The 24,793-nt window shown below is 41.9% G+C and overlaps 2 protein-coding genes across 2 annotated transcripts; both read right to left on the reverse strand.

Annotated features, from left to right (window-relative positions):
• Positions 1 to 2,186: 2,186 nt before the first annotated feature.
• On the reverse strand, positions 2,187 to 16,520 carry LOC128744805 (protein sister of odd and bowel-like). The gene is made up of 3 exons (XM_053842022.1): positions 16,190 to 16,520; positions 15,058 to 16,104; positions 2,187 to 3,113 (listed from the first exon to the last, which is right to left on the reverse strand). The coding sequence occupies exons 1-3, from the start codon at positions 16,322 to 16,324 to the stop codon at positions 2,370 to 2,372; spliced, it is 1,926 nt and encodes a 641-aa protein (XP_053697997.1). The 5' UTR covers positions 16,325 to 16,520; the 3' UTR covers positions 2,187 to 2,369.
• A 1,430-nt stretch (positions 16,521 to 17,950) lies between these two features.
• Positions 17,951 to 19,436, reverse strand: LOC128732498 (uncharacterized). Its single transcript, XM_053825762.1, has 3 exons — positions 19,353 to 19,436; positions 18,312 to 19,291; positions 17,951 to 18,236 (listed from the first exon to the last, which is right to left on the reverse strand). Exons 1-3 carry the CDS (start codon positions 19,373 to 19,375, stop codon positions 18,037 to 18,039), a joined length of 1,203 nt encoding a protein of 400 aa, XP_053681737.1. The 5' UTR covers positions 19,376 to 19,436; the 3' UTR covers positions 17,951 to 18,036.
• Positions 19,437 to 24,793: the final 5,357 nt, after the last annotated feature.

Raw genomic sequence — 24,793 nt, forward strand, 5'->3', positions numbered from 1 at the left:
AAAAAAATCTATTTTTAAATTTAAAAAAATGGAACGCGTCAATTTTTATTTCGCCGTGAACGCGATTATTTTTAGTTTCGAATAACTTTAATTCGTACAAGTAAGCTAGCTAATTAAAAATGCATGTCTTTTTTCCGGGAATTGAACCCGCCATCTTTTGATTCATAAGCACTCACCGTATGATCCGCCCCATTTGCATCTGCAGAACAGACAGTGAGAATATCTTTACATCTGGAGCCTAGCCCGTCTAGCGTGTAGCAGTCGATAATGTCGATAACTGACAAACTTTTGCTGTCAGCCGAATTGCGAAATTCTATGATCTGACAGTATGTGTGCTGTGAGCCGAATGAAAACTTGGTAGAAGTTTGTAAAGCCACTTTAACACCCTTAAGCAGACTTAAAGTAGTTTGAAAGCTGTGAGCATAATGAAAGCTTCCACTCTACATTTTAACACCTTTAAGCAGCCGTAAAACGGTTTGATGTTTATGGCTGTTTAGAAGCAGATTGTTTAGCAAAAAAATCCACTATTAAGCTTTTTTATCAGCTTTTGGGAGAGAACTGGTTTGAAAAACTTAAAGTAGCTTACACATCGCTTATTTAAACACCATTTGAGCGCTTACTTTATGCAGCTTTGATCGCCTTAAATCAACCCGTAAACAGCCATTGCTCTTGCGATTCAGCTACCGTTGTTACTTGGGATGCAATGCGGTTTTTTCATGGCTTTTCTTTCTCTTTCCTGCATACGCGTTGGATAGGTCGTCTGCTCGATTGGAATGACACTGACAGATAATTATCATTCCAATTTTGACATTGTCGCCACTCTGTATATAGTCACTCTAGGTAAACAGGGGAGAGAGTTGGAATTGAGCCAATGTGCGCGTTTGCCCCGGAGGGAGAGCAGGAGTTGAAAATTGATAATGGTCCAAATAGCGCGATGCGCGCTTCTACAAGTCTGGTGATATGAGAGATACTGGGTACTACTGCGACACGAATTACGACAACTGCTCCTAACTTACTTTACTTACTTAGGTGGCTTGCCGTCCTAAGACAAACACCCATATTCTGTATTTCGAACGAGTTGAAATATTTCGATCGACTTGGCAAATATTTCGTTCGAGTTGTTTTTTCATATGAAGATCTTTCGTTCGAACCGCGGTTTTTTCGAACGAAATGTCAGTTTCGAACGAAACATAAACTCGTTCGAAATACAGAATAGGGGTGAAAGCCTGTTGAACAAAGTTTCTCCATGTAATTCGGTTGAGGGCTACCGCTCTCCAACTCTTCGGACACCAAGTACTATCCGCCAGATCTCGCTCCACCTGGTCAAACCGTCTTGCTCGCTGCGCTCCATGTCGTCTTGTTCCTACCGGAGTTGAGTCGAACACCGTCTTTGCAGGGTAGTTGGACGACATTCATGCAACATGCCCTGCTCATCGTATTCGTCCAGCTTTAGCCACCTTTCGGATACTAGGATCGCCATAGAGCCGTGCGAGTTCATGGTTCATCCTCCGCCTCCATACTCCGTTCTCCTGTATACCGCCGAAGTCCGTTCTTAGCACTCGTCGTTCGAAAAACTCCGAGCACTCGCAGGTCCTCCTCGAGCGTTGTCCATGTTTCATGCTTGTAGAAAACAACCGGCCTAATAAGCGTCTTATACAGGGTGCACTTTATGGTCCGCCGTTACCAGTGAACCAAGGTAGACAAATTCGTCGACTACCGCAAACTCATCGCCGTCAATCAATATACTACTGCCCAAGCGGCGTCGTTCGGCCTCGGTTCCGCTGGCCAGCATGTACTTTGTCTTGGACTTAACTTACATACGCACCATCTTTTCGTAAACTTTAAGGCAGTGTATGATTCAGTAAGACGAATTCAGTTGTAACAGATTGATTATAATTGAACCAAGTTTTCTTGCCTCGTTTGTAAGACCAATGACCTCCGTATGTTCTTCGGGCCAAATTAGTGGTGTCACTCGTTGAACGTACGCTGTCAATGACGATACTCGGACAGCCGGTGATGCTACTTAGGGTTTGCATCAGATGCAAAACATACATTTTGGGGAACCCGATGATCGTTAAATTTTCTCGGAATGATGTCACCAATATTATAAAAATATTCGAAAATATAATAATCCATCAATATGGATGTAGCCGATGCCGTTCAGTATAAAATTGTATGCTATAATTTTCAACAGATAATAAAAGGTATAATTTCGTATGTTATAAATGTATCAAAAAATAAAATAAGAAAAATTAAAACGAAAGGTTTGTTAACAATCTAAGGCTCCTAAGCAGGAGCATTTCCTGTGTCATCGTTAGATCAGCCTGTCTATTTGCAACCAAGTCTGCATGCACTGTTTTACAACAGTGCTACTTCTTTACAAACTTTGCCTTGGACTCGTCCGCCACCCAAGACTGCTTATGGACGTTGTACAGATGGCCTAGCAGCTGAAAGCGCCTCGGGAATCGCTTATCACACTGATCGCACGGGAACGGCCGCTCACCAGTGTGTGTCCTCAGGTGTTCTCCGTAAGCGAACTGACTCCGAAACTGCCGGGTGCAGAAATTACAGCTGATGAGCGGTTTCGGTCTTTCCTTGGCACGGCCTCGACTGCGGATTCGATCTTGGTGGGCGAGTAGTAGGTGTTCCTTGAGCTGTTGCAGGTTGTTTTGATCGGCGCCGCATATGTAGCACGCATAGGAACGCCTCTCAAGCAACTCGATTTGACGACTTTCTTCGTCGTTTTCGGCATTAGCACCGGGTGCGGCGGCGGAAGCAGCTGCTACAGCAGCGGCTGCTGCCACCGCGGCGGCCGCCGCTGATGCCGCAGTGCCACCACCGGAAGATCGTGTAGCAGTCGCAGCAGCTGTCGTAGTCGTCGAGTTGTGCTGCGTCGCTGGAGGTGGTGCCGGATCAGGCGGCCCTATGTGCGTTCGCATGTGAAGCACCAGTTTCGAACGGTTCAGGAACGGTCGGCCGCACAGCAAACAGGTGAAGTCTAGCCGACGTCGCTTGCGAGAATCCGTAGTCGACTCGGAACTGCGTCGCCGCACACTCGGGATCCTATAGTCAAAGGCACGGTCCTCGGAGTCATCCGAGTCGCCAGAGTGTGGCTGGAAGGAAGAGATTTTTTAAAAAAATTTAATCAATCATGAACATTTTGTTTATTGCGTCTCGGTTATGTTAAGATATTTAATCCGTATTTGGGAATATTTTCTATTTTACTTTATCACAAGTATACTTTTAAGTTTAAGCCATCTCAACGAAAGCCATTATGTTTATTGTTTGTTGTATGGATAAAATCATCAGACAATTCAAAATCTTAAATAAAAGAAAGGGTTAAAAATAACACTAAAGAGACCAACAAAATAACGATAGTCTTTCGATTAAAACGTGCAGTGGAAAGTATCGAAAAGCTATACGTAAAGTAGGGGAGATTGGCCACAACACACCGTGGCAGTCGGAGAGGCGCGTAGCAAAGAAACCTTTTTTGTAACCTTTCGCTTCTAACAATCTAGCACGCTTGGTACGGACATCCTACAACATGTTTAGTAATGAAATATTCGATTAACTAAGCGTTTGCAAACACTGTGGTTCACGGAAGTTCTCAGCCTGTTTGAAGGCTAATATATTCCAAATACTGTGGTCCTCTTTACTTTACTTAGTTTTCATCATTATTTCAAGTACATCGTCACACTTGTTACTAGTATTTTCTGAAGTTCAAGCCTTTTTTGGTACCCTTTTTTGTGACCTTGGACCAAATAGAGCAGTTGATGGGGCTGCGATAATGGATCCAGCCAATTGCGTCGACTTTGACATCGTCGAGAAAACTCCTGACATGATTAAATCTCTGACTGGACCTGATGAAATCTCTGCTTTGTTTTTTGCGAGTGCGCCGAAGCATTAATTGTACCACTTTGTTGTATCTTTGTTTGTTGTTGCTTTGTTGTAACTTTCGGACATTTCGAAAGCATTCGTTCATGTTCACGTCAGAAACTGCCGTGGTGTTACTAGTTTGTGAGCCGCCTCCAAATTGTTTGAGATAACCGTAAGCGTTGCTTTAATTTGTTGCATTACATTTCTTCTAACCAACATGGATTCGTGGCTGGCCGCTCCGCTGCGACGAACCTACTTGACTTCACTACTAATTGGTCGGTGTTAAATCAAACTGGACCAAGTCACAAAATTTTAAAACATGAGTTAATGATTGCAAACGATCAAGAATTTTCTAAGCTACATTTTGCTCTAATCAAACTACAGAAATGTTGCAAACAGCCGAAGTTATGAGATGATTTCGAACGATTGATAGCTATAAACCATACAGAGCGGCAAACTTTGAACGCGTTTTTCTCGAAATCAGAATTTTGTCACTTGGTTCGGTCTGACTTAACACCGACCAATTGCATTACTAACATAGATCGCAAGATGCAAGCAGACGTGATACATACTGATTTGAAAGCTGTCTTCGATCGCATCGGCCTGTACATTCCATAACATCTGTTCACCAACTCCTATTCCTGCCTCCACGTGGTGGCGGCTGAAATACGTAACCTCGGTTGTTGTACGTTAACAGAAAAGGGGGCACAGTGGCTCCCACCCACCTTAAGATGACAGCCCCGTCAATGGGATAATGACCTTAGGTTAACTAGGTTAACACCCTACTGTACCGGAATATAAAAAGTTAATGAAAATGAAAGAAATCATTCTGGATTATTGCCAACGACCTTTAGCATGAAAACCTGGACACGAATCGAAATATGGAATATACTGACCCTTGGCTAGCAAGAAAAGCTGGTCAGCATTGAGAGGGCGCTAGCCAGAGTGGCTAAAATAGCAGCCCGTCAACGATGTGGAACTGGAGAAAGAGTTTACGCTCTGAGGCGTCATCGTTAGCTAAAATTGAAGCAGAAATAATATTGCGACATTTGCCCCTATTTAGACTACCCCGATTTACACGATTATCACAGTCAAATCTCGCACACGATTTCGCTCAAAAAAAAAAAGAAAAGTGAAAAAGAAGGGGAAGAAGGAAAAAGAAGTCAAACTCATTAGTAGATCAAACTAAAATCCACTCTAGTGTCAGATTAACAGTGAAAAATGCGGTACGTTGCATTAAATGATTATCACAGTAGTCTAAATAGTCATAAAAGGGGCAATAAGTATGAAGTCCAGTATGAAGCATGATGGTATTATCGGTACAAATGTGCACCAGCTGATCAGAGTGTAAGCAGGGCATCTTACTGATACAGCAGCATGTTGCTTTGTACCACTTTCAAAATAATCTGCAAGGTCTTAATTGGACTTAGAAGAAAATTTACGCTACTCTCTGGTGGCAGCTAGTTAGATTCCGTGCTGACCGATCATGAGTGGATCATATCACGACGCTCCGTATTATTTTGGAGAAAATCAAAGGATTCAAGGACTTCCATGGCCTGGTTATGGATATCAAAAAGTAAATCTTGGAAGCACCTGGGGCACATTTTTAATTGTAGATTACCCTGAAACCCTTTGATAATGCAACAATGATAGGACTCTGATTTGGCCGACGACATATTGTTCCAACTGCGATCTGATATGAAGAACCAGCTTAACTGCTCCGATAGCTCCACATATCTCATAGTCAACTTTGCTAAATCGACACTAATAATCCCTCCAAGTCCGCAGTAGCTGGAGAACCAGTTGAGGGAGGGAAGTTTATCAAGACTATAAACACATGGACCAGTGATGCCTTTGTGAGTCTTCGAAATGTTTGGCGCTCAAATCAAAGCCTCCATCACTGATGCCACTAGCGCCAAATACAAACAGGAATTCGGGAGCATAGATGAAAGTAGATCGGGCATACCTTAAAAAGAGGAGTGAGCGAAATTGATTGAGTGCTTTTGTGACAGCTCACTTGATGAAGAAATTGTATAAGATGTCAGCAGTTGTATCAGATGTAAGCAGTTGCTTACATTTTGAGTAAATGTTTTTCGTGCATCTCGGGGGCGTTCTCGAGTCCCTCCGAGATGCGCCGAAGGTTGAGTGAGATAAGATGACGGCTTATCCTGTGTGCTTTTCAACATCACTCTTAATGGTCTTGTTGCAACACGGCACTCCCCTGTTAATGAAAGTTGGCTGACAGACCCCTGACCTGACGTTTGCAAAGCGAGCCGGCTGTCAGACCCTTGGTCTGACGTAATATCATCAGTAACATGTACCGAGGAAGGCAAAAAATGTAAACAAAGTGATCGGGGAATTAAAGCATCATTGTACAAATGAAAGATCGATCAGAATTAAAGATTTAGTTTAATAGAAAAGAATAGTTTAAAGAGAACAGATTATAAAGATACGGTTTCAGATTTAGCAGATTAGACCTGTAAGTAAAGTGATAAAAATAATGGTGAAACAATAATTGTAAAGTTATATTTACCTGCAGAAAGCGATACCTGTAAAAGAGAGGTTAGTTAGACGGAGATTACTTACCTGTTGAATCAATCTGAAACTCGACCGGGAAAGTTCCTGTAAAAGAAGTATGCTGAAAAAAACCTAGAAAAATACTTACTCTAATACTTACCGTGTTTCTTCGCAGAAAGATAAAATATAGCGTAAAGCAGCAGTGAAAAGTGTAGGAAGATTAGAGGAACAATAGAACCACTTCTTGTAAGTACATAGAAGGATAAAATAAGTTGTAAAACTAATATCGACAAATAATTGCAGTTTGAGCGACACAAAATAAAGGTCTGCTACAAAAAGGGTTTCTTTCGAAACATTCTCAAAAAGAAGGTGTCACATATAGGACACAGAGATGTCGATCCAACCTCGAAATACGTCTTCCGATGCTGAATCTACAGTTGAGCGAACTGAAGAATGTGTCACCGAAGATCACGCGGAAACAGACCGAAGTGGAAAAGCTGAAGCAACCTGAAGAAGGAAATGCCGGAGAGGATTCCGAAGATGAGTTCGACGATTGCGAGCGTGACAGCGATCAGTCTAAATTATCGGCTAGGGCGCACAATGTCGCCATGATAGAGCAGAAGCAGATTGGGCCTACGAAAGCACAGTTGGCAGCAAGGAGGGGCTTAGCGTACAAACTTCCTACGTTCTCTGGTAAGCCATCCGAATGGCCACTGTTTTATGCGGCTTACAAGGCTTCGAACGAAATCTGCGGTTATATGGACCATGAAAACCTGGTTCGATTGCAAGAGTTTCTGACGGGCGATGCTCTAGACTTGGTCAGTGGGCAGCTGCTTCTTCCGCAGTCTGTCCCAAGAGTGATCGAAAAGCTTCGTATGCACTATGGTCCGGAGCAACTGCTTAGAAGTCTGCTTGATAAAGTCCGCAGACTAGAGTCACCAAAATCGGACAAGCTAGCTAGTTTCATTCCCTTCGGAAACGCGGTAGAGCAGCTGTGTGAGCACTTGGAAGCTTCGGGACTTCAGCAACATCTGGTTAATCCGCTGTTGATCCAGGACTTGGTCGACAAACTACCCGACCCCGATAAGCGAGAATGGGTTCGGTATAAGAGGCACGAAAGGGAAGTTACCTTGCGTACCCTGACGAACTTTCTTATGGATATAGTGGCGGATGCATGTGAAGCTAATGTCAGCTTCGACAATGAGTCAGAGTTCAGATCTAAAGGAAATGGGCAGTCTGCTAAAGTGAAGCTGATGGAGAATAGAACATTTTTTAGTGACAACGAATCCGATACGTTGAGTATTGAAGCGAACGAGCGTAAGATCCTGAAACCTTGCAAGGTATGCCAGAACACGAACCATCGTCTGAGGAACTATCCAGAATTCAAAAGGCTTTCGTATTCTGATCGGTTAAGGCTGGTGACACGCGAAAAATTGTGTTATGTGTGCCTAAATGAACACGGTGGACAATGCCGACTTAAAATCTGCTGCAATGTGGGAGATTGCAACGAACAGCATAATGCATTGCTGCACCCGATCGGAAACGTGTCGGGATTTAGTGCGCACATTCAGTCAAGCGAGTCGGTTATGTTCCGAATGATACCGGTGCAGTTGTACTGCGGTAACAATAAGTCAATTAAAGTGCTAGCGTTCCTAGACGAGGGTGCTTCAGTGACATTGGTGGAGAATAACTTGGCGAATCGGTTGGGCATCACCGGTGAGCAGGAGGGTTTGACAATCAGGTGGACAGCAGATGTCACGCGAGAAGAAACAGAGTCTCGGCGGATGAATATATGGGCGTCAGGCGTTGGAGTGGGTGCGAATAACAAATTGCTGTTGCACAGTGTTCGGACTGTACAGAAACTGATGCTGCCGTGTCAAAAATTGGATACGAGTGAGCTAGCTACACGTTACGAACACATGCGAAATCTGCCGATTGAGTCGTATGACGAACAACCGAAACTGCTGATCGGACTCAACAACATTCACTCCTTCGCTCCCTTAGAAATGAAGGCTGGTGAAGCTGACGAGCCAATCGCAGTGCGATGCAAGCTAGGGTGGACGGTGTACGGACCAAAATGCTCCACGTTAGCTGATACAGACTGCTATATTAGTTTCCACCAGGAGGAATCAAGGATAGCAGTCCACCAAGCATCTATCGAGGATAGACAAATGGACAAGAAACGTCCGTATAAGCGCGTAAAATCAGAGACGCGGCCGGGCAGTTGTTTAGGCTTCGACAACCTAGGACCCTCCGAAGTGGTAGTAGGCCGCCGAAAGGAGAAGTGTAGCAAACGGCGGAAGAGAAGCATAGCAGAGACAGTGATCAAACGAACCGAGGAACGAATCCAGCAAAGGAACATGAGGGCTGCGGATAGATCAGAAGGCAGTGTACAGAGGCGTGCTTGGCAGTGTTGGAGATTCAGTAAATCCAGAACGACCAGGAGTACACTGGATGTTACGGGCGGGGGTGTTGCAACACGGCACTCCCCTGTTAATGAAAGTTGGCAGGTCTGAAGAGCGGACTTCGAAACGAGAGGCATGATTTTTAGCAAAGGTAGTCCACTTCTAGGCTTCGCAGATGACTTTGATGTCATAGCCAGGAATGATGCCGAACGACAGTACGAAGAAAAAAAATTCTCTTTAACAACCCCACCGGCACCAGCAACAGAGGGACCCAACGTGCAAGATGGCTTGACTAAATCGAAAGCGACTTTCGACCAGAACCAGAGTGAGACTCATAGGAAATTAGTGACCCAGAATCGAGTCGAATGAAGACGATTGTTTCAAATATCACGAGTCACCTCGGCTCTACGCGGACGATGACGATTTGTTTATGGTTTTCAAAGAAGGAATTCCTGATGACCTATTTTGGGTAATGTGTTGCAATAAAATGTTACACATTAAGTTATACGAATAGATTTTTTTTTTTGCAGGGGTTCATTTTTTTGTGAAATATCGTCAGAGGATTCGCGGACAAAAAAACGTTGGGAACCGCTGGCCTAGAAGAATGGAGCGAAAACGGGTTGCTATTTACAGAATTCTTTGGTAATAACAACATGGTCATTAGTGGATCGCTCTTTCCCCATGGACCAGAACAAAAAGTCACGTGGGTTTCACGCTCCGTCCGAACAGAAAACCAAATCGACCACATCTGCATCAGCCCAAAATGGCGAAGGAAGGAGCGTTTTTGATGTACGCAGCAAACGCAGCGCTGATATTGCATCTGACCAACATCTTGATATCGCTAAGATAAGTTTGCGCGTCACATGTGTTCAACGACGGGAGAAGAAAGTGGGTGCCGTGACGACGTCCGCCGATTGGAGAATCATGAGATGAAAAAGGCTTTTTTTGTCGAACAACTTGAATCTCTAGCCGCGAAGCTGCCATCTGGTAGAACCGTCGAAGAGCAATAGACCGGCATCAAGAACGTCTTCATCACGATCAGTGACGAAACGCACAGCAAAGCGCGCATCGGGCGGAGGCAGTGGATTCCAGATGAAATTTGGAGGAAGATCCACTAGCGGAGAGAGGCGAAAACCGGCATTGAACGATCGCGAACTAGAACGACTAAGACAGCTGCCCGTTGACGATACGCCGAACTGGAGATGGGTTAATATTTTTTGAGATGGCTGTTAAACGAGCTTGTAGGCAGGACAAGCGATGGACTGAACATTTTGAACAACTCTTCCGAGTTTCTAATATTAAAAACCAACCAAATCAGCAGCATATGACGCCAACAGTTCGTCGAATTAATCGTGTCAATTCGGAAGCGTCATCGCTGGATGAAATTGAAGCAGCCATTAAGAGTATGAAATCCAACAGAGCGCCAAGGATAGACTATTTCATCCAAGATGCCCAAAGCTGACCCATCTTTGTCAGCTCAGATAGTGCATTAGCTTTTCAGAAATATAAGGGAAACCGCAACGTAATCCTCAACCGGATCTAGGAGAAGATCGACGATACTCTCCGCCGGCAGCAAGCTGGATTACGTGCAAACCGATCATGTGTAGACCATATCACAACCCTCCGCATTATGTCGCAGCAGCAGCAGATCAACAAACTCCATGGTTCTCTTCTGCTGGTGTTCGTTGACTTCGAAAAGGCGTTCGACCGATTCAACCACGAAAACATCTGGGGCTCAACCGCGAAAACACATATCACTTAGGCGTCGAAATTCCAGATAAGCTACTAGTCCATCTCATCGAGGCTCAAAGTGCAAGGTTTCGCACTACGGCGTCTTGTCCGAGTTTATAAGAATTACTGCTGAGACAGGTGAGACAGGACTGCATTTTATGTGATTTTATCACCGCTTGTGTTTCTCATCGTTATGGATGGATTATTTTGGTGACAGGGGTTGGTGACAGCACTCAATTCGACTCGCCGCGGTGAGTGACGATTGTCGTATTGAGTCATGTGACTCGCAGAATAAGGGTGTAGAGTGTAGCCACACGAATCCGGAAGGCCAGGGGTGCTTTGCAGCTCTGCGAAACATTTGGCGCTCAAACCAGATTACTCTACATACGAAAACCTGTGTTTTCAATTCAAACGTTAAATCCGTACTATATGCCTGTGAAACGTGGTGCGTCTCAACAGAGACAACGCAAAAACTGCAGCTATTTATTAATCGGTGCCTGCGATCTGTCATTCGTGCCTGCTGGCCTGACAACTGGATATCCAATGAGAAACTCCATCGTCGATGCCATTAACGGCCAATAGCAAGACATTCGTGAACGTAGGTGGAAGTGGATCGGACGCATCTTCCAGAAAGTAGCGAACGAGATCTGCAGAGAAGCACTCGACTGGACACAGTGGCTCATGACGACGCCGCTTAGCCAACGACATTCGGGCTGTTCGGACCGTCAACAGTGGAGATCTCTGATTTCATCCCTTTGTTCTGCCGAACCGGCGTACATTGGCATATTAAGTAACCAAAAGTGTTTGCGAATACGAAACTAAACGAGATTTTTACAACACTGTACAATATTTGAATAACAAGGTGTCGACTCAAATCCAAAAATTAAATTCCCTGACTTGCCCTGATTTCCCCTGATGCATCAAATATTTTTCCCTGACCCTCAAAGCTCGAATACAGTGCTTCTTTGGGAGATTTCTGACTTAAGTTTTTAGTCCTTTAACATGGCTTTGGGACCTTTTCAAAACTAAAGCTAGATTTCTTCATATTTTATGGACACATATCAAAGATTCTTAACCTATTTCCTACTACCGTTTCAAAAACGCAACACACTCTTCTGTTGATTTTAGGGACAGTTAAGTTTAATGGTATCAACTTGAATCCAAAGAAACAAAGATTGAGAAAAAATCTAATCGACCTGTTTTTGTACAAAGCTTAGAGGTTACATATAACAAAATTACAGCCGTGTAAATATAACAAGTCTTGCTAACTTTCAGTCAGCTCAAACTAGTAACTTTGCCCCTGTAAGGTGGACACATATCTGCGGTTTTTAGTTGAATTAAAACAAAACTTTCCTGAAAGTTTCAACTTGTTATCTCTGCTGGAGAAAGTGTGGGGTTAAGGAAATGATTGCTTCAAGATTTTTGGTACAAAAATGTGCGTTTTGCTGGCTTGGAGGTACGGCAAAGGTTCAACTAGATATATTGTTAGAAATTGTACACATTGCAAATATTTTAATCCTCAATGATGGACAGTATGCGAAGTTAAGACTAAAGCTGGGTGTCATGACTTCGGATTGCAACTATCAAGGCTCGAGAGCTACACCGACTCGAAGTCCTCTGAAACTTCGGTGGCTGTTTCCAGAGAAACGGAGTTCCGTGCAGCAGACCCTGCAGTAGAACCTACTTCTTTCAAGTACCTGTCACATCTACTACAGAGTGGCAGTAGAAAGGCGCAAGGTGGAGTCGATTTTTAGTGTTGAGAAAACATAAGCAGAATTTGCCGGTGGAAGCCCGTAGATGACCGTATATGAATGAATGTTGAGAATTAAGGGCAAAATCTTCAACTACAGCTTAATCAAGGTATACTCACCGACAAATCATAAATCCGATGATACTAGGGACGAATTTTATGACGTGTTCGAAAGGTTTATGAAGTGCGCACGACTTGACGGTCGACACTTTATGGAAGCCATCCATGTACGGTCGTTTCTTATTGACTTAGACCACTAGCTCGTCGTAAGATCCGCGCAAGGTCATCGAAATCGGCGAAGGCTCGCACTGAGAGGTCGTTGCCATTCAACATCCAGCGGTTGACGTCAGATGACGTTGCAGGAAGCAGGAAGAAAGGGAATAAAATGTAAATGGGCTGTGGAGGATCCTCCATGGCGCCAACAACTACGAGGGAAATGATAGGCACGACGTGTGAAAGACAGTGTAACAGCTAGTTTGATGTCGAATGCCGGAAAATGGCAGATGAGAAGAACCCGGAGTTGCATGCTCACTGCGGATCACGTCAGAACAGAGAAAAATGTAAAGAGACTAGCGCTGTGTGGAAAAGAATTCATTGTCTAAACCAATGTGAGTACGAGGACCACGTGCTCAACGACGCACAAGAGATTCGTCAGCAACGACACACGGAATATCTACAAAACGGTGAGGAATTGCCATGCCTGTGATATACAATGATGGTGCTGGCAACCTGCGTATTGAAAAAATAGCAAGGTGAGTGATGGTAAACCTATGCTAACACTAAGAAGGCAATTAGCGAGGTAAAGAAAGGTAAAGCTGCTAGAAAGGACGGTACCGGCGAAACTTCTAAACGCGGGGAGCAAGCTGCTGAGCGAACAAAAAAGCAAAGCCTTGGGCTTAAACGTCTTTCTAAGACTTGGCCCTTCTTTATCGACAGACTCCACGGCTGGCTGTTAGAGTACAGGACAATTACGGAGCATACGACGACTGACGTACCTCGAAGCTAACTGTGCCGTGTGTACCACGAAGCTGTGCGAAGCAATATACCGGATCATTGTCGGAATCTAGGCAAAAGAACAAATGCCGGAAGAGTGGTTGGCTGGCCTGATGTGCGCTATTTTTGAAAGAGGACATCGTCTCGAGTGTAAAAACTATCGAGGCATTACACTGCTCAATTCAGCTTTTATGTGTAAGATATATAGTAGGCATAGCGTGGAGGATTAGTATATATAAGAGTGACATTAACTGTAAAATAGATCAATAATATTCGAACACTTCACGAATAAACGTTGTATTGAATAAATGGCTACAATAATCAGAAGTGGGATAATACTCAGTAAACGCCCGAACGATCGTGGATGCAGAATTTTTTTTCAAGAAACATTGCTGGCCAATGGAAATCCGTCGAAACATTCAACTAGGACTGTTGGTGCGATTGCTGGTAGGACGAGTAAAAGAAGCGATGGGATTGGACAGATGTAAACTTTTAAGCGAAGCCCACAACGTCATCATGATTAGTGGACTTGAGTGGACTTCGGATCAACATTATCAGTTGAAATATATAAGCCATAGATTTTATGAAACAATCAGAGTCGTTGGTGCGACTCTTGCAGCTATCAAGATCAAGACTAGTGCTGTTGGAGCAGCAACTATTGAAATCGCCGCAACTGTTGAAGCAGTTATCCGTCGTTATGTCAATTAAAACTACCGAGCCTTTTTTGTGATGAACCCAGAGTCGTTGGTGCGACTACTGGTATCACTGTTGGAGAAGTCAGAAGCATAGCGTCTAGTGGAATTAACATAACTGTTGAAGCAGTTGGATGTGATTCAACAAATAAGATTGCGAATTGTGGAGCTTCTAGTATGGCAGGACGGTTGTTAAACTTCCGCAGAAAATGTACATCGAGGACGATGTAATTTGTAAGGATGCCCGAACTGTAGGATATATAGTAGGCATAGCGTAGAGGATTAGTATATATAAGAGTGACATTAACTGTAAAATAGATCATTAATATTCGAACACTTCACGAATAAACGTTGTCTTGAATAAATGGCTACACATGATGTTGGATAGACTGAAGCAATTCTTGCTATTCAATCTGGTCTATCAAATCTTCAATGTTTGAATGATAAAATTGATTGAAGAGGATGGGTAATTTTACATTTTCGCAAAATTGTTTACTTTCAGGACATCAGCTTGATCTAGGTTTAATCGAAACGAATAATTCTTTTTTACCTATTAGGCGGTAGGACCTGGTCACTTTTTTTCCAATGTCAAGGTACTTAGTTGAATTTGCAAGTGTATAAATTAAAATCATGCTTACATGTGATTGGTTAAATCGTTAATTCTTGACACTGTGATTGATATCTATATTTATTTCAATAGTGAATCGACAAATTTCTATTATATTTACTAAATCAATCGATACGTAGTAAAATTTCTGACCGATTGATGCAAATATCTCTAAAACCTGTTGAAAAATGGCTGATTTATAAGTGTGCAAAACGTAACCGCTTTTCGTTACATGTTCATTTCTCGTACTTCTAATATTCTACCCCAATATAGAAAACGAAAACGTAGTTCTACGTTGAAAACGTAAGGTCAAGGCCTGAAATCGAAATGTGGCACTAAGGTTTGGCTTAACTTTTAAATTTAAAAGTTGGCATATATTGACTGACAAATTCTAACAGCGGACACCCATTGCCAAACAATCGGGGCAATTATTCCCAATAGTACGCTAGGATATTAAGCGCAAAGCGGGTAGACCGTTACACTTACCTCATTCCTCGCCCGTAGCTCCTGGAACATGTTGAACAGCATCTCTCCCGTCGGTCTGTCTGTTGTATCGCTATCGCTGTCCTCGTTGGCATCGGAATCATTGCGTAGGAACAGACTTCTTAGATAGGAAACTTCTGGTTTCTCTAGAGCTGCAGCTGCTGCTGCTGCCATTGTCCCCGATGCTGCCGCATCAACCGTTGCAGCCGAGCCACTGCCACTCCCGGCAGGAGGGGCCGAAACTGCTGCTACGGCAGCAGCGGCAGCCGCCGCACGATGCTGCATCAAAATTGCTCGCAGTTGCGATGCAAGCGGTGTCTCGGAATGTTCTTCATTGTGATTCTCGTCATGCTGGTGCTGCTGCGGCTGGGGGTGATTGGTCGGTGGAGGGGACGGTTCCTCTTGTTTGTGATTCATTGTGCTAGGACCTTCCAGCGGTGAAGGACAGTCATGGTTGCCGCCTCCACCCTCCAAAAGCATGCGTTTCAGGAGTGACGACGACGCATCCGAACTGCTGCTAGATCCAGGATGAACCACCGCAGCAGCTGCTGCTGCCGATGCTGGCGATTGAATGTCCCGTGGGGAAAACCCCTGCTGAAGAAGCATCTGTTGCAGCAGGGAAGCCGGTGGGACTTCTGGTGGATTCTCTGCTGGTGGTTCATTTTGTTCGGCTTTCTGCAGGTGTACAAGATTGTCTTGCTCGAACTCTTGTTCCGTTGAAGCAGTCGATTCAGCCCGACCCGGTTCACGGCTTTGTAAAAGTATGCTTCTGAGAATGGAAGAACCTCCAGGATCTTCCTGTTTAACCGATTGAGCTTGTTGTTCCGGTGGCGCAGGAGTCTGACAAGCTGGACTACTAGGAGTTTCCTGCTCCTCAATTTGTTCTTGCTTGACTTGAACCAATTTACCTCGGTTGCTGCAAGATGAATTTCGCTGAGATTTCAATATTTTATCATTCTGAAGACATCGTTGTCGGTAGTGGTAAAACTTGTCTAACGTCTCCAAGCACTTTTCGCACACTTTCGAGGGGTAGTCTTCCTCCAAGGTTATCTTCCGAGAGCAAAACAAAAACAACACACAAAAAGTTAATGCGCCATAAGTTTGCAGCCGTTGAAGGCCGTTTAGTAATTCTTACCCTTATGGAGGTGCATTCCAGTATCATTTCGATCAAATCCCGACTAGGTTCACCCTCCGGTAGGAAGAGGGAGCATGTAAGGTCTTCCACCGAAAAACACAGACGACAACGGCTTTCGACGTTTGCTTGTTCCATTTTTTTTGTCTGTGCTTTGCAGCTTCTCCACCCGGACGATCGTTCAATTTGCACTCAATTATGCATTCCACAAAAACGCTATCTGCAGGGTTTCCCCGCTGGCACTTTCCGTAGGCACTAGTTTTACTAAATTATGCTAAAATTTGGCCAATTTGTGACCAGAAGTACACTTTTTAGTCTGGCAATATAATTTTTCGCTCCCAACTCGAGTCCACTCAAAATTGCTTCCACGAAGACAGATACCTATCTTGCATTCTCGCTCGCTCATAAACCTGCCGTCTTTGTCACTTACTCACATAATATGCATAATATCTACACGACGGTGGCTCATGGTTCTGTTACTTCTACTGATGCGGGCCTTCAGTTTGCTTCGACGAAACACACATACTGGTATCATATTTTCAATACGACCCTCACACAGCTAAGGATTCTCGGCGAGGTCAATAACAAATAAATGTCAAATTTATTCACCACGTCCATAATCGGCGAGTGGTTTGTCCCCCACACGGGTGCTTGTGGATAAGACGTGAATGGGTAGGCGGGCGGTAATGTCCCTGAGAGGCTCGGGGACATCACGTTGAAGGCGATAGTGCACGAGCTTTTAGTAAAAGGCTAAAAAGAGACGATAATCAGCCGCGGCCCGCATGCATGTGTGCTACACTCTCAGTAAGTAGACTATAGGTGTACTGTGCTCCATGCGCGTGAGTGAGAGAAGAAAAACTTGTATGAATGGTGCGAAGCGAGATAGCTGGGATGAGACCGAAACGACGGTCGACGATTGCCTTCACTGAACCCAGCGTGTAGTGGTGTGTAGATCAACCAGGTCGACGACCTCTCGCACCGCATGAGGTTATGCTTTCTCTTCGCGCCATACAGCCACGATAATCTCGAGCGTTTGCTATGAAGCGGAGAGTGTATAGAGTGGAATGGGTACACAAGAGAGCGCAATGGGAATTTGCTGCTGCAATGCATCCAACCTAAAATTCGCACAAAATGACGTCACTGCTGCTTTACGCTTATACGCATCGCACCGGGATGTTTACAGAACTGGGTCACCGCCGTTCGCTATAGCATGGTTTTTCTTTATCTATCACCTAGACTAGACGAAACTGCAAAGATCCTTCTGTCACCAGGCTGCGAACGACCGAACGGCCATGAGGTGCTTCATTCTGCGAAGGTCTTTTGTGAATGGTTTATGCACAAGAGCACAAGCAGCGGCATACTAATTCAATTCGCTTTACCGAACCGCATGTGTACATGAGTATAGGTCTGAGAGTGTAGTATAGATATATGGTACTTGGTACCTTCCTCTATGTGCAGTAGTGTATTCAATTATGCATACGATCAATCAACTTATAACAAGTTGAAACCGTTGAAACCCTTCATTGATTCATTTTCGTAAAAACTTTTTAATTAATCTTGTTTTCTTCCAAAAAATCCTCAAAATACAAATCTCGTCGACTATATTTTAAAATTAAACTTATCACATAATATGCACATGGCATATGGCATTCAGTGGAACCAGCTGATCAATTTTAATCAATTATAAAATGTTTGCTGAAATTTTTGACGCATTTAATATCTCAATAAGATGTAATCCATACCACTTGTTATTAAAATGACCAGAAACTAACATAACTAGGTACTTGAATGTTCATATATACATAATCAATCAAAAAAGTATTGACAGCCTTCTATCGGTTGCAAGTTTCCTAATGGTGGCGAATTTTTTTACGACCAAACTTTGGGCTAGGCTCGTGATCGTCGATCAGTCCTCGTTTCGAATACTGTTTCCTGAGGTTCATAGACTTTTGACAAATTGTCAGCCGAACTACTCTTTCGTGCGACCGGTTGAGTACCGCCTCTTGGTTCACAGGTCCTACCTCGAGCTGAACGCGCTCAAAGAGTTTTACTGCGAATTTAAAGACACAAACCATTAGAAACACACAGTACATCATACCGCATCGATGAAACTGTAAATACTTACCTCCAATAGCGGCCATTTTTTGCGGACAGAGCGGCGGTTTCGGAGGCAAATGATTGTGAGCGTTGGACGGTCGTCCGGTTACGCTCGAATTAGCCAGCGTGTCCTCGCCGAACACGGCCACGGCTAATTTGCTGACAAAGTTGCGATCACCCTTCTCGCCTGGGCCAGATTTAAAGTTAACGTTTTGTAAAAACTCAACCGAAATGTTTGGAATAGCTGAATGGACTGTAAAGCCCCTTTGAAGCTGCTGCAAATGACCGATGAGAGCTGTTGTTGAACCCACATCGTTTTGAACTGAACTGATTGAGGATTTTAACAAATCTCCTTTTTTCAGCATTTGTTCCGTGACTTTAATTTTATCCTTTTGGTCTTGAAACGCTTTCTGCAGCAGCTCATTATTTTTTTGAAGAGTTAAATATTTCTTTTTCCAATCGATATTGCTTTCTTTGCTACAGGAGGGTTGCTTAAAATCGGTCTCTTGGTATTGTTCGCTCTTAAAGTCTTGTTTTGTCAATGCATCAGCCTCCACATCGTGCTGTTCACAATCCTGGTTTACTTCACGATTCAACAATTCATAATCCAATTTAGCCAATACAGTTTGTTCGATCTTCTTAGTTTGTTTCTCCAAAAAGCTCCGAATCTGGCTCTTCATTCGATCATAGAACCGGTCTCGAGTTTCATGTCCTGCTTCTGGTTGAAACATACCGTTCGACAAAGGATCACCCTCCTCAAAATCGTCGGTCTCTCCGCGTGTTCGCCTCAGTTCACGATCATTGATCAGCCAGTCCTGCCGGAATGCATGGAACTGTCTCACAGCACGTACGCAGTTGGTGCAGATAGGACTTGCATAGTCTTTTTCTATGGTGATTCGAATTGAGGTACATGATTGTATTATGTTAATCAGCTCCTCATTGGGGTGATCACCTCCCGGAAAAAGTTCATCCGTTAAGTCGTCCTGCGAAAAACACAGCCGACAGCAGCTAAAAAAATCAAATTCGATATGCTGCGCGCAGTTCTGCCGGTATTTCAAACTGTACTTACTCTAATTCACCCAGATCAGACATAGATTTGGAAACGAAAAATACCGGCTTTCAAAAATCGTATCACATTTACCGGAAAAGTCGAAAATTAACTGTTTTTGTCGGCAATTTACGTTCGTTAGCTTGCAGTTTGTGTTTGTAGTAGCGTATCTGAGACTGAGTATAAAAAAACACAAAACAAATCCCGAAAGATGAGCGATAACTTGATTAGACATTTATACTCACCATTTCACCACAAAAAGTAATTAATCAATGAGTATAAAGAGGTGTGGTAGGAAAAATACACAAAAATAAATAACGAACGTCAAATTACAAAATACACCGCACCGGACAATACATACGAGTTGATTTTGAAGTTTGATGTCATGATTCTTGAGCCTGATTGGTCGATTTTCGATTCTACCCACACTGTAATGATATTTCTTAATTGCAACTAAACGCCACTTTAGACTTTACCAGCATCGCCACACCTATATTTATTTCATTGATTATGAATTATGATGGTTGAAAAACAGGAATAACATGCAATAAAATTTAATAGGTGAACAAAAGCTTCATTCGACAAGTAGTTGGCGCCGCGGTAAAAATGATGATATTTTTATTTCGAGCTGTCAAAACACATAGGAAACTAAAATCATAAGAAGCGAATTTGAATTTTTTTAAAAATGCGCGCTTTGGAATCAATCAAATGTTATGGTTGGGTTAGAAAATAACATATATACTTACTATAATTTTTATTTGCCTGCATTTTATTTAAAACCATTTATAATTTTATTACATAATAAATACTAAACAATAAGGACATTGATTCAACATGCCTTGTATGAAATATTGTTATTATTTTGCTTAAAATCATTGAAATTACCTTAAACAATATATAGAACACTTTCATGAATATATCTGGATCTAAATTTTTCGGTCCGGAACCTATAAACATAACCACACACACCTAAACTAAATCCGGATCTCAATTTACTTGTCCTAAGTACACATTTCATTTGCAACCACCAGTGCGCTAGCTGGTAAATAAGATTTCTAACCCGCTGCAGAAAATTCAATGTTCGCAATATTCATTTTACTGAGATTTAAATGAAAAATGTTTTGATTTGTATATCCGTCCAGCGAAAATTTGTAACTGATCATCATTTTCCTAGTTCGGACAGCCAAATGTAGGAGTCGCATGGGCTTCATTAGTTTTGCGTTTATTCGCCTATTAAATGAATCTGGCTTTAGTTTTCAGAAGGTCGCATATTGCATGCAAAAGGGTTGGCTATGCGACCTTTTGAAAACTAAAGCCAGAAATATTTAAAATTTTGATAGTTGACATGGACAATATAACAAATAAAAAATCATCTAACAAAAATATTGACATCTCATCTAGCCCACAACAAACTTCACCTCGGATAAGGATGTGTTTGTGAATTGGCTGCTCTTACTTTAGTAAATGTGCATTGGAGTTATAGCGCTCGAATAAAGCTGGCGTTTTGCTTTTTTTTGTGTCGAACATCACCAGCACCACCCTTGAATGAGTTTGCCTGTAGGCTAGATTTACCTAAAACATTAGGAATAGGGCCCTTGAAAGTATAGTTACTATATATATAGTTCGGCGGATAGAAAATCGGGAGCCAAATAAACGTCAAAAGCGGAGCCAAAAGCTTTTCAAAATCCAAAATGCAGGAGTAATGTTAAAAAACACACTTTATTTTCATAGAACTAGTCATTTTCAACACCCGCCAGTGATTATTTTTCGTAAAAACCTGCACATTTCACCATAATTTCAAATTTAATTTCATAAATCAGGGATGCCAATTCGCCTGGTTTTCTATCCGCCGAACTATATATATAGTAACTATACTTGAAAGTAGCGAGGCGCGAGGTGAGCCCATCTTATCTTATTAATACCATCATAGCCACAATTAAGGATTCCTGGAAATAATTTTAACTATTTCTAATCATAGAAATACTTCCAATTATTTTCTTGTCAGTATTCATTAACATTTGCAAAATATCAAAGATATATCGTAAATGTTTAATCGGCCAGGTCAACCGTGAAGTATTGCCGCAAAGACGATAATATGAATTGAATCTTGTGTGAATAAGCTATTCATACATAGATGCATTTCTAAGCCAACAGGGGATGAAGAAACGGGGACGTTTCGTACCAACCGTCTCTGAGTAATTATAACTTTATTTTCGTTGGGAGTATCTTTGCTAATAATGGTTAAGTGATATTCGGGGCTTGGGGATGAACTTATGGCATTTACTCCTAAAGCCCGGCTGCTATTAGCCAAGGTTATAGCGCCTTATTTCGCTGTCTAAAATAGATCAAATATTGTCAATTGCATGGAAAATTGTACTATCCAAAGAGCGATATCGCTCATAAAAGTGCTATTTTGCATTAAGGTGAAATTAGTCGTCATCGTTTCTGTAAATTTCAAAAGCAGTTTTTTTGTTTGGAAAAAAATTGTGTTCATGAAAATATACTTCTCTGTGTTCAGATTGGCAAGAAGAATACAGTGAATACATTTCTATAAACAGAACCCCGCTTTTGGGCCCAAAAACTGCTTCCGAAATTGGGCTCTCCGACGAAAAGTCAATGACTGCTAGTTTCCCGTTAAATCGTTTCGGTATCTTCGGCGCACTTTTTCGTTATCTTCCCAGCAATAAGTGCGCCGAAGAGACCAAAACGATTTAAGCTAAAATAGCACTTTTATGAGCGATTGCGCATTTATTGATTGGACAATTTTCCTTGCAATTGGGTCCTAAAATTTGTGATAAAAAGATGATTTTTTTAGAAGGAACGATAAAGCTTCCCATTATGACTACCAGAGTATAGTTTTTTCTTTTTTAAAAAGATGCAGAGCATTAAAAAATTAAAAAACAAAAATATTGTAATTTATTCTCCCTTGACATTAGAGATCTTCCTTGACATAAGGAAAATAACACGTTTCTGGCAACAATGATAACATTTTGTCACTGGCAACTCTGGTTTGACATTAGAGCAGTTGATAGGTGAACAAAAGCTTCATTCGACAAGTAGTTGGCGCCGCGGTAAAAATGATGATATTTTTATTTCGAGCTGTCAAAACACATAGAAAACTAAAATCATTAGAAGCGAATTTGAATTTTTTTTAAAACTGCGCGCTTTGGAATCAATCAAATGTTATGGTTGGGTTAGAAAATAACATATATACTTACTATAATTTTTATTTGCCTGCATTTTATTTAAAACCATTTATAATTTTATTACATAATAAATACTAAACAATAAGGACATTGATTCAACATGCCTTGTATGAAATATTGTTATAATTTTGCTTAAAATCATTTAAATTACCTTAAACAATATATAGAACACTTTCATGAATATATCTGGATCTAAATTTTTCGGTCTGGAACCTATAAACATAACCACACACACCTAAACTAAATCCGGATCTCAATTTACTTGTCCTAAGTACACATTTCATTTGCAACCACCAGTGCGCTAGCTGGTTAATAAGATTTCTAACCCGCTGCAGAAAATTCAATGTTCGCAATATTCATTTTACTGAGATTTAATTGAAAAATGTTTTGATTTGTATATCCGTCCAGCGAAAATTTGTAACTGATCATCATTTTCCTAGTTCAGACAGCCAAATGTAGGAGTCGCATGGGCTTCATTAGTTTTGCGTTTATTCGCCTATCGTTTTGACAGTTACAGCTTCGCAGTTGTCTCTTGTGCTTGTCTGCGTTTTGCTGGTCGTGAGGAAGTGGAACATCAAATTTGTACTAGTTATCGGATAAAAGTTTTGATTCGGGCAATGTATTCCAATCCATCGATTCACGGTGCTAGACTTTGTCCAAATCTAGTTTGCGCTAAGAACGACTAAACGATGTCAAACTGATGGCCAACAGTATAATCTCGGTACAATCGACCCCGCAGTATGAAAAAAAAACGCCAGTCGAAACTGACACCGTATAACCAATCAGATTGGTATGTTCTGCTACTCCGACGTGAATCAGCAGTAGGGCGAACGGCTGACCAAAAATTTCTGTGCGTTTCTAATCAAACACGGTCGCATCTCGATGGCGGGTGTTGCATCCGAAAACTGACTTTTTGCAACTTTTGACTTTTTGATACACTATCACATGAACATGAAGGTAAACAAAAAGTTTTCCGTGACATTTCAAGACATACTATGGTTTCTTTTTATAATTCGTGTTGTCTAGACATCGCTTGACACAACCATGCACAACTATAGTTTGTCTATATAAGGTTGCCCAAATGTTTATTTTTTGTTAAAAATTTTACAAAATTAAAAAAAAAGGTTTTTAACGGCAATAGCCTAAAAATATAAAATTGAATATCAAAATATGTGTTCCTAACCCTAACCTCATCGATTCAAGCTAAAAACGACATAGGGCTTTAGGACCCAATTGACAATATACCAGCCACAACGCTACCAAAGACATGATAGAATATACCAATTAATTTGTTAAACAACAAAATGAAGCAATAATAAAGTAAATAAATTTACTTATTGCGTCTATGTAGTTGCATAAAACAACTTGAAAATAATGTAGTTTTAAAACGATCTCACCAGTACTTTCATTTTTCTTTCTGGTCTGCTAGAACCGTTAGAACGATAGATTCAAGTCGAATGATTCAACTGGACCTAAAATCCGGCATACTGTTAGCTAAGTTTGGTGGTCCCGTCTATCGGCGTAGTAGGTGGTGCTGCTAACTTGGTTGATGTTCAGAAACGGAAAACGGTGGTAATCTGAAAGAAGCGAGGTGAACCCATATGAGCAAAAACATTCCATCAAGAAGACTGGCATCTCTTCCTCGCGCCCATACTCTGAAACAAAAACCATGGTATTTCGCACAATTTTGCAGAAAACGCATGCTTTTTGTAAGTGCCATGAAAAAGCTATTCAATTTTACCATGATTCTTGTAAAAGTAATATGTTCTCAGATAATTTTACCGCATAGTAATTTTGACCAGAACACTGCTTAAGCTAAACAGAAATCTTTTCTGCAAGAATTCACTGGTGTGTCCTCTTAATTTTACCCTCTAATATGGTAACAATTACCATGATTCTTGTTTCAGTGTACAAATTACAATAGACCAAATCAAGGTGACGTCATCTGGCAGATACTGGCGCCCTTGTTTACAAACAGACCGCAGAGTCCAAAAAAGTTTCAGCTGTTTAGTCGGCAAGTTTGTTGTTTAACCCGAGTTTAAACAGCATTAGGACTAAATTTAAAAAGCCATTATGCCTGTAAAATGGTAAAACACACGCTACATTCGCTATAAACGAAAAGGAAAATTTTCCAAAATGTAAACAAGGGCGCCAGTATCTGTCAGTTGACGGTATGATGATTTGGTCTATAGACCAAATCAAGGTGACGTCATCTGGCAGATACTGGAGCCCTTGTTTACAAACAGACCACAGAAT

Source organism: Sabethes cyaneus, chromosome 1, assembly GCF_943734655.1.
Source record: "Sabethes cyaneus chromosome 1, idSabCyanKW18_F2, whole genome shotgun sequence".
Classification (NCBI taxonomy): Eukaryota; Metazoa; Arthropoda; class Insecta; order Diptera; family Culicidae; genus Sabethes; species Sabethes cyaneus.